Source organism: Pleurodeles waltl, chromosome 5 (assembly GCF_031143425.1).
Source record: "Pleurodeles waltl isolate 20211129_DDA chromosome 5, aPleWal1.hap1.20221129, whole genome shotgun sequence".
NCBI classification, from domain to species: domain Eukaryota; kingdom Metazoa; phylum Chordata; class Amphibia; order Caudata; family Salamandridae; genus Pleurodeles; species Pleurodeles waltl.
The window spans coordinates 1,417,708,804-1,417,719,087 of record NC_090444.1 but is presented as its reverse complement, the minus strand read 5'-3'; the positions used below and the strand labels follow the sequence as shown (position 1 = coordinate 1,417,719,087).

The following is a 10,284-nucleotide window of genomic DNA, read 5'->3' as shown; positions in this document are numbered from 1 at the left end:
CTCCAGCCAGGGGAGTATTTTCCTCACCTTATGACATTGGCTGTTTTCAGCATCATTCCACCTTCGAGGCAATGCTTCGATTAAAATGCATTAGAGAGCCTTTTATATCTGAAAAGTACAGTCATCTAACTTTGTCACATCTAAATTGTTATCTCCCAAATTCACTTTATACAGAAAACAACTCTTGTTTTCTACTTTTTCCCAGCATTGGATAAAGCAGTATGGCTTGCTTTTATGTCATGAAGAACATGTTTGAGTACCTGTGTTTAGAAGCATTGGCACATTAAACTCAGACCTGTAGGCTTTATCAATGCTTGTCTAAGTAAGGCACCCTTAGTATGATGGGTATACCCAGTTGTGGGTCCCATAGCAACCTGAATCAAGGTACTCAAATTTACTCTCACTGATGTTGCCCAACAAGGCCAAAGATTCTCTGGGAAATGCTTGTTTTTAAGGCTCAATAATGATTCCCATTCAAGCAAGCGTAAGGCTGATTTGTGCATGGTTGGTCATTGGCACTAGTGCTAAAGTCAGCAAAAATAAACAATAGACTACAAAGCATTGCAACATAATTACCAGTGTTTCCGTTTAATGCAACCATTCCATCAATCACTTTTTTCTGTTTCTCTCGTAAACTGATTCACTATGTTTCATATCATTATATGTTACCAGTATCTTTCAGATATGCTTTGCATATACTTTAGACATATGTTTACAGGTTTATATATTGTTTGAACCCAGTCATCGTAGTACACAATTTGAATAGGTGGTAATGCCTTGATTGTAGTCTCTTGGTGGAAAAGTGTTACCACCTGTAGATTAATTGTGTAAGGCAGTACAATGTTTTGTCTCAAAAGCATAACAGTACATCTTGATAATTGATTGTTGGGTGTTCTGACTGCCTTGTACGTTTAATCTATTCTGTAAAGTAGTCCGTCATTATTTAATGATTATGGTGATGGCCCACTCAAGACACCAAGTACATCATGTGTATAATGTACCAACAAGATTTTGTTTTCTAGAAAGCCCCTGCAATATGCAGTGACAATTGCAGACCTCGACCATGTACCGTAATTTGCAAAAAAAATATTAAGGTTTACATATGAAGCATTTGACATTTAATATCTATGGAGATATGTGAGAATAATTCTGTATTCATTTCAGGTCCCTCTGAAGTAAGATCCGTTGCCGTTCCCCTGCAGATATTCCCTTTCCACCCGAGGTGCAGTGACAAAAAGACCTTTTACTTCTCCTGGAAATGACCTTCTCCTTCCCACTGGTGACACGATTGCATCTAATCTCCTCAAAATGCCACTGGCATGTTTGCTGTAAAAGGGCTTAGACTTCCCTGGTGGATGGAGGAACAGTCAGCATAGTCTGGCTAAAAGTGTCACAGTGGCTCGATCTGATCATACGGCAGCGTCCACCCCATGTATAATCCTAATTCTTACACAAGCAAGAGTGTATGCGCGAATTTGATTTGCTTGGGTGTGGTCATTAAGGAGTAAATTTTGAGTTTAACAATAGGGGCATCTTCCTGGGAAGCGCCCGTATAAATGCAGCATGCACGTTACCTGAAAACGTTGCCAAACATTTAAGGGTCATGTATACGCAGATGGAAAGTGCAATCGTTTGGTATGTACACCTGCTCCCATTCTGAGTGAGTTTAGCACTAATTTAACTTTTCGGGCATTTTTGCAAAGTTGTGGACACGGTTTTTAACCTTTTAGAAGCTACATCCTCCACAGCACGTCACCAGAATATTAATCTGTCGCAAAAAAAAGAAAAGCCTGAAGGCCCAAACAAGATTTACGCCAACCTTTTTTTACACCTGTATAAACACGGATTTTAAACAACTTGAATATTTCCAGCCAATACATTAATAGTTCAGCACAAGCACTCCCGAGCAAGTTTACTCCACATTTAAAGGGGCAATATGCGCATTTCACCGAGGAACTCCTGTGATGCTACAGAATCGTGTAATCATGTCGCTTTATACTTTTAATCGGTCTGTGCTTGCCGGAGTATATAACTATATATAATGAAGTGGTGTATTCAGTTGCACCGCCGTATGTGCCAGGGATCAAGACATCACTTGCAGAACCCTATATCGGACAGAAATAAACCCCGGGCAGGTCTCTGGGTGTCCGTGCGGCTGGGGATCCCCTCGCCACGGGTACGGACGAGCGTGACCCTTGCAGTCTCTTGCGCGGTAGCACTTAAGTGCTTCAATACAGTCCCACACCTCTGGGATCGTCCCCACGAGGATTGCCGCAGGCCGGTGCACCCACAGATCTTCTGAACTCCGGCTAGATAACAGCTGTGGGCAGAGAACACATCCAGGGTCCCTGGGTCTCCCTGCTTTCAGGGGACACCGCGCACACCCCGGAGCAGCGGGAGGAAGCTCAGACGCGCCGCTGTCAGGGTTCCCCGCCCTCTACACTGAGCGCAAGAGCTCGCCTCCTGCTTCTTGGAGCGGCGAAGCTGAGGGGCTAGCGGGAGAAGCCGGACCCCGGCAAGGGCCCACCTGCCCGGAGCGCAAAAGAAGCCAGTGGGGAGGAGCTCCAGAGACCCACTCACGGGCACTGACAGCGCAGCTCAACAGTTGCAAGGAGGGAGAGGCTGTGGAGGAGCCGCGGGAGCCCCGGGACTGTGCGGATCCTCACCCCGCGGGGACCGACGGTGGGAGCCGAGGGTGCCGCTGGGGCTGAGTTCCCGTGCCACCGCTCTGCACCGCTGGAGACTGCGCCCGGCCCCAGAGGACCAGCGCCCGCCCTCCCGCGGCAGGGGCCCCGTCGGTCTCTGGCCGCCCCTGCTGCATGCCTCCGGGGCAGCCGAACCCTCCGGCGCCGGGGGTGATGCCGCCATGCCCCGCCACCACAGCGGAGGTGCAGGGGACGAGGGCGGCGGCAGCCCCGGGCTCTGGATGAAGAGCAGCGGCCGCGGCAGGGGGCGGGAGCGCTACGGCATGAAGGATGTGGAGTCTGGCCGAAGCCGGGTGCTGCTTAACTCTAGCCGCGGGGACGGGATGCTGCTGCTGGGCGCCGGGAGCGCGGCCGCGCCGTCCGAGGGCGGCCGCCGGGGGAAGCACGGCGCCCGCATGAGCCTGCTGGGGAAGCCGCTCTCTTACAGTACTTCGCAGAGCTGCCGCCGGAACGTCAAGTACCGCAAGCTGCAGAACTACCTGTACAACGTGCTGGAGAGACCCCGCGCCTGGGCCTTCATCTACCACGTCTTCGTGTGAGTACCGGTCCTCTAGGCGCTATGCGATAGAACTTCGCTGAACTGCGGTGGGACTTCTGTACTTTGGAGAGGTTTAAGAGTTCAGCGCGCGTTGTTTATATTGAGAATGAGATGTGCTGTGTCTTGCTTCTCATGAGTGTATTTATTTCTGAGTTCAGCTCGCTTTATGTTATAACTTTACAATATGGCGTTTGCCGCGTTATCTCTATCTGCACGTCTTTGATGTATTTTACTTAGGTATACATGGTGCCTTTTCCTTGGCCGCTCTATTCTGTTCGGGTTACTATGAAGTGTAGTGATGTCCTCTGTGAGATGCTTATTTTCAGCAGCGTGTGCCTGCCTGCCTTGGGGTAGTCGGCGATGTTTATGTTTAAAGTATCATACTTGACCCTATATAGTGCCTCTTCATTTCCTGTTTACCGCGCCATAGGTGTGCTCATAGTGAGATGCCAACTTTATACCCTTGTGTGTGACTGCTTACAACTCCATATACTTTGAAATCTATACGTTTCCAATGCGGCATTTACCTTTACCACGTTGTTTCTGTTTCTAGTCTGAGGCGTCTGCCTTTCACATGTCTCACTTAACTGTGCTACGGTGCCTGCAGCATGCTGTCTAAGAGATGCCACCACGCACGTGCTCTTGCAACAGAGAAAACACTTGTAGGCGGAGTATATACTAGCGGATTACTGTCACACGCAGCGAGTGAATGGCAAATTGGCACTGCAATGTACCTACTTTGTCATTTTATATACCAAAAAAAGGTAATTCTTACAAGGAATTTACCCTAAATACCGCGATTGAGACGCGAAGTGTGCTCGGTGAGCGCACCTACTGTGAACCAGAGAGAAGTTGGAGCGTTATCGCGCACGGAGAGCTGGAGCGGGTCCCGGAGCCTGCTGCTGCCTGGTCCAGGCGCGCACTGGCCGGAGGAGGGTGTGATGTGGTGTTGGGGTCGAAGAGATTTCCGTGTTGAGTGAGAAGTGTGCGCGGCCCGTGTGTGCCGCGGTCGGTGTCTGGCGCGTGCCTGCGCGCTCTGAGGGGAACATCCTGCGGGCGGGATGGGAGGTGCCAAATTAGACCGATGAATGCGCCCTTTGATTCCTGTCATGCCAGGCTGGTGGCACAGAGCGCAGTTTCAAAGCCAGGGAGTGCCAGTCAGGGGCTGGATTCAGCTTCACGGGCAGGGCAGAGGTGCACTGTTAAGGCAGGGTGGCCATGCAAGCACGGGTGAGGGCATTTACAGATGTATAAACTTTATACGTGTACTCTTCGGAAAACCATCTTCTCGCTGCCAGCTGCGACATCTAAAATGCAGTGTGCATTAAATATCTCCACCTTTTCCTTGATTTATTCACTCACCCTAACCCCATACAGCACCACGCCACCTCATTGGTGGGCGCATATGCCACCTTTGACATGCCACTTGAACCTCACATACCATAAGGCTAATGCTGCTCTCCCGTGCACGCCTTTGGCATGGTTTAAAAAATATTAAGAGTTGCTCAGTTTGTTTTTATCATTCACCCTAACACTCTCATTCGTTTATCTTATATGGCCCGTTTTCGACTTTTTTAGGCACAGGGATATTATATGATTTGCCCGTAATCACAGGCAGATGAGCCCATACGAGACACGAACTTAGTTCCCCAGTTCTAAGTCGGCAGCTCTTACCGTTACACCACATCCTGTCTATAATAGTTACATCCACGGCAATGAAAAAAGCGCTTGGAGGCCTTGTCAGGGATAGTAGGTGCTATAAGAATAGCATAATAGAATGTACAAGTATATGTGGCGCGATTACGGCAGCTTCAGTGTTTTGCAAAAGTGCTTGGTGTGGCGTGCACACGGTGACTCATAGTGTTGCACGAGTTTCTCAAACACTGATGCCAGTGTTGCAGTGGGCACAGAAGGCGGAATAGCTTCTTCTCTCTCTATACCGGCCACGCGCACCCGTTTCCTTTTATGTCACGCTGAATGGTTTTAGAAGCACTCGCGGAGCGCGCGACAAGCGTCTGTATGGCACATTTGCTATCAGGCGTTAGGCATCTGCTTTTTCTGAAAATCCAGGGTGCGTGCCCCTTCATTTGTGATGCCGAGGGGTGCAGTTTGTGCCTTGCACTCTGCGGCCATTACACTTTTGTTTTTTCGCCCAGCCACACACTGTGCCAGGCACTGCCCAGTGGAATGCCCGGCTCCACCTCTGTAGCCACCAGAGCTAAGAAACAATGCAGACTAATATTTTATAGCCCGCGGTCTGGATTTTTGATCAGCGCCCTGGTAGCTGCTGGTAGTCATCCTATTTAAAAGCGCAGTTCACATGTTCCAGTGCTCAGGAGGCGGAGAGCAGCAGGGTTCCCGAAAACGGGCTACTCCGAGTTTATTCTTTTGTGTAGTGGAACGTGCGGGCCTGCATATTTCGACTAAGGTGATACGGATCGCGCCGATTCTTGTCGGTCAGACTCTTCTGCCATTCCATTTACGTGATCGTATTGCATCAATCCGCAGTCTAAGCGCGATCCATAAGCCCGAGTCTGACCTGCCTTTGTTAATGCATGTCTTTTTGTTTCTGACAGCAGTTAGGCTAGAAAACACAGCCACAGTTATTGACCTGTGTTTCTGAATTCTGATGGCAACACAAATGTTCATTAAGTGGCGATTTGTCATGTTGGTGTAAGAGCTGAAGACCCCGGAAAGAAATGCACAGCCCCTGCTGGCCCAGTGCAATGCGGAAAACTGCTTCATAATGTGTCCCCAGGGTGTCCAAATTACATATTGTGCCCCATGTATGTGCACCTGTTTTCACGCCCTCCCCCTACCAGCCCAGGGAGATGTTTGTGAAGCCCCTTTTGCAATGCACAGAATGCTGGTGCACATATACCGACAGTGCTATGTTAAAGGGGCATTCCCTCATTAGCATGGGTGGTGTTGTCCCATGCTAAAGAGTGAAACACTTTACCTCCGTGCCTGGGCCATATTCTGGACACAGGCACAGTCAGAGACCATAAGATGCAGTGGCGTAACAATAGACCCTGCAGCCTCTGCAGTGCAGGCCCAAACTCCAGAGGGCCCCTACCAGCACTGTGTATGGGTGGCGGGTCCCTGGCCTGAGAGCTCCTGACTCACTCTGGCGCCTGGAAGGCCCCCTCCATGTTTTTTGCAGGGGGCCTCCTCAAGTTGTTACCCACTGGTAAGGTGGCATACTGAGTGTGTGTCACAAAGAGATGACACACACATTCAGTGTGCTCCCAAGGGAGGAAGCCCCCTGAAAGGATTGATGGAACCCCTCCCCAGACCTTACCCTGTAAGGGGCCGTGCAGTCACTCACTGCACCACCCTTCAGAAGTGCAAGCTGGTTGTTCATTGCGCTGCCTGCCAGCGGTTCTCTGCCCCCTCCTCCCTGAAGTGCAAGCTGAGTGTCACTTGCACTGTGAAAGGCAGAGTGTCTGCTTCAAACTGACATACAGGTTTTCACTAATCTGTTGTGCTCAGGGCAGCTGTCAGCAGCCCATTGGCATAAAGATGGCACTGTCCCTCTGTGATCCTCTGCTGCTTGTAAAAGTGCACCTTAAGTGTAGTCCACCCCCATGTGTGCGCCATACTTAAAAAAAACTGCCATTCAGATAGAGAAAACAAACAGCTCTCTTTAGTTAGAGCAGAACCTTAAATAATTACTAGCATTTCACATGCTAGAATGCTGCTTTGTTTGACATCTGCTTTTGGATTGCCAACACCTATACCAAGTTCATCATAAAGTCTGATTGATCTTCAGCTTTTGTAAAATTGACAAGAAATACTCCTGATGATAGTGACAGAGGTTAAGAAATACTGGACTATCCCACAAAATCACTACTTGTTGTATCCCAGTGTTGAAGCATTTTAATTCTTCATAGGAATCAATGCTTATAGAGACAAATTAATCTTTGGACCCTGCAACAGGTTGTGGTAGAACCATTAATACAATTTCAGTACATCCCAATTAAATTACACACCATGACCAATGTGGCTAAGGAAGGAAAACTCCAATCAATAAAAAAAATAAAAATATATATATAGATATATATATATCTATATATATATATTTTTTTACAAAATCAAGCTTAAAGTCATGTAGACAGTTTGCATGACCAAGTTATAGAGACACATAATCACTAAGGGTTGCCCAAGGCAACACAATAAATTCAGGCTATTACCATCAATAGAACAAAGCATTCAAGAAGAACGTTACGTATCATCAGCAAAGATATCTGTGATACAGAAAATAAACATTGCTTAGAATTAGCAATCATCAGTCATATCAGTTTAGCAGAGTCATACATTTAGCTGAGAACAGGGAAAACCCTACTGTTGTCCAAATCAGTTAAATACATGCATATGGTGGAACACATGAGGATAAAAGACAAAAAAGCACAAAAATAATTTGTGAAAAAAAAAATCTTGGCCAAAAGAAGTCTAAGGTGGGTAAAAGATAATTAAAAAGGAAAAGCGTCAGCACATACAAAACTTGATTAAGAGTCCTGTGAAAGGGGTTAGGATAAAATCTGGAAGTCTCAAAGAGACAAGTTTGAGGAGGAAGATACCTCTCCAATGGGCTCAGCATACATGATTTTTAATCAACAAAGGTCTGGTCACAGGGCATCTGGACATCTGCAAGCATTGGGGAAATCTGAAGATCTCCTCCATGTCCAACTAACCAAAACTACATTGAAATTCATAAAGTAAATTGATACACTCAGAAAAGCAGTCCACATTACATTGAAGAGGCATCATCAAATAAAAAATGATCACAAGACTCCAGGTTGCAACATCAACTTCCATTCCAAGGTCTGTTCATGGGAACATCTTCAATCTGTGTAACTCCACATAAGTTTGAAACAGTTGTATTTGATATCAGTCCATTTTGCACTGCGTTCCACTCCCAAAGACAATACGATACATTCTCTGTAGCTTAAACAATAGGGCCTATTTCTAAAATCTAGTCTTCGCATGGGAACAAAGTCTGAAAGAAAGCTCATATTATGAAAATGAGTCAACATTCCCTGCAGGGTCACAAATTGCAAATCTAACAGGCCTCACTTAAACTAACACAAATGAATTAAAGCAATACATTTTAATAACCACCCTTTTAGATTGCAAACTTATAAACTCAACATTAATAATGCTTCAATAATATTTATGTTGCAATCATTTGAAACAAAAAAGAACTCTGTGAACGCTTTATATTAGGTATAATGGGGTGATACATTTCTTTCATTATTACACACGTTTTTAATTCATTATTCATTAGAAATTCAATATCATTTCAATATATTCTGGTAGTCTAAGGCCTAAATCATAACATTGCAGTGTTTAAATCTTTCATTTATTTGATTAAATCAAAATAACACCTATGTCAAACTCTACAATTTAAATGAATGCACATTAATAAAACATATCAGTGCAATTTCTACATTTAAACCATTATTGCTTTAAGTAATATGAGGCATACACTGCACATTTTGATGACTTTTGTGACATGAGGGACAACATTAAAATTGGGCACTCGGGCAATGCCAGAGGGGCTGGCTTAAAAGGGCCAGTGTGTGGGCCTTTTTTTTTTTTTTTTTTGGTCCCATCATGGCCCACAGGACGAAAAACAGTCCACACAATGGCCTTTTCAAGCAGCCCATCTCGCAATACCAGAGAGCTTGACAGCCCAGTCATCATTGAAGCCTACCCATTTCTAACATTGGTTCAACAGGTGATCTTTGGATCGATGCCCAGGTTGTGCATTGGTAAGTGTTAGGAACATAGGGCCTTGTATATCAAATTATTTCTCCTTAGACACCAAATGGGTAAAACCTTTTTATCATCAGGTCCATATACCTCTGCCAACTCAGCAGGGCACACAAAGGGCGTTTGTTCATCAATTCATGTATTCTGTTTTCAATGACACATACATGACAGCTGCAATCTGACCATTTTTGTTCACACTGGTCAAGGTATCCCTTGATGTTTTTTTTATTATTCTCTTGCTGCTTTGGTGCCATTGCCCCTCAGATGGTTTCACTTGCTTTATATTTGTCTTTGAACACTTTCAGTGGAGTACTACCAATATACCCATCTGGCCTGTCTGCAAACTGCCAGGTTCACCTCTATTTTTAGCCCCAAGGCAAAGTTTTCGAATCTTATCAACCTTACCAACAGGATCTCAAATGGATTCAGCTGTGCTCTGGCCCTCACAACTTCTGCATCCTAACCCCTCACCACTTCCATGACATGTACACTCTTCCACCGCTTCTGTTGACACAGTTGACCACAACCAGAGACTGTCTGTGGTCCTTGGAACCCTTATATTATGTCCATGTTTCTCTGTAACCTTCCGCTAAATTCTAAGCTGCCATGAAACCTCCTCTTAGGAATTGAAATCCCTAGAGGGCTAGCAGTCCTGACTCGAGGTGAAAAAAAACTGCAGGAGGTGGATAGGGAGGGGATATTTACACCATTACCTTGAAACCATTTGGAAAAATGATCTCAATGCCTGCAATACTGTATTTGGCCCTCTACCCACACTTCATGGTGCAATCCCAATGCGTAACATAAATATACATACAGCACAGTTACCACTATGCTTCATGTCACCTGGACATTATGTTTGCAGTCCTGGAAATCTTTTTACAAACTGTTGTTTTCAAGTACATTATTGCAATTGGTTCAATGCAAATAAACTAAGGTCACAGCTCTTAGAATACATGAGCTCATCAAATTAACTTCCACTTTAACACAACGTGCATATGATATGGCATTCACACATGCAAAATGGATTGAAACTTTCATACACATGTTAATCCTCTTTTTGAACAATCGTGTGAATTGAACTCATATAAAATCCTATATAATTTCCACCTTTTCTGCATTTAGTACTTATATGCAATTTTAAAAAGCCATGTTAGTATTTATGATTGCAGATGTGGGGGTGCACAGTTGGTATACACAAGGGGAACTGAAAGGAGGTGGGTGGTGCAACAGATAGAGAGGTTGAGTGTGTTTGTGCACTGAGCA

At 45.6% G+C, this 10,284-nt stretch overlaps 1 protein-coding gene across 2 annotated transcripts in view; it reads left to right on the top strand.

Annotated features, from left to right (window-relative positions):
- The first annotated feature begins 2,435 nt into the window (after positions 1-2,435).
- Positions 2,436-10,284, top strand: part of KCNQ5 (potassium voltage-gated channel subfamily Q member 5) — a 1,862,282-nt gene continuing 1,854,433 nt past the window's right edge. Inside the window, exon 1 of one of the 2 annotated variants that reach the window (XM_069235692.1) lies at positions 2,436-3,240. In XM_069235692.1, coding sequence (XP_069091793.1) covers positions 2,867-3,240 — 374 coding nt within the window. In that variant the 5' untranslated portion in view covers positions 2,436-2,866. The remainder of the gene's footprint in view (positions 3,241-10,284) is intronic. The other variant, XM_069235693.1, reaches the window with a different exon arrangement.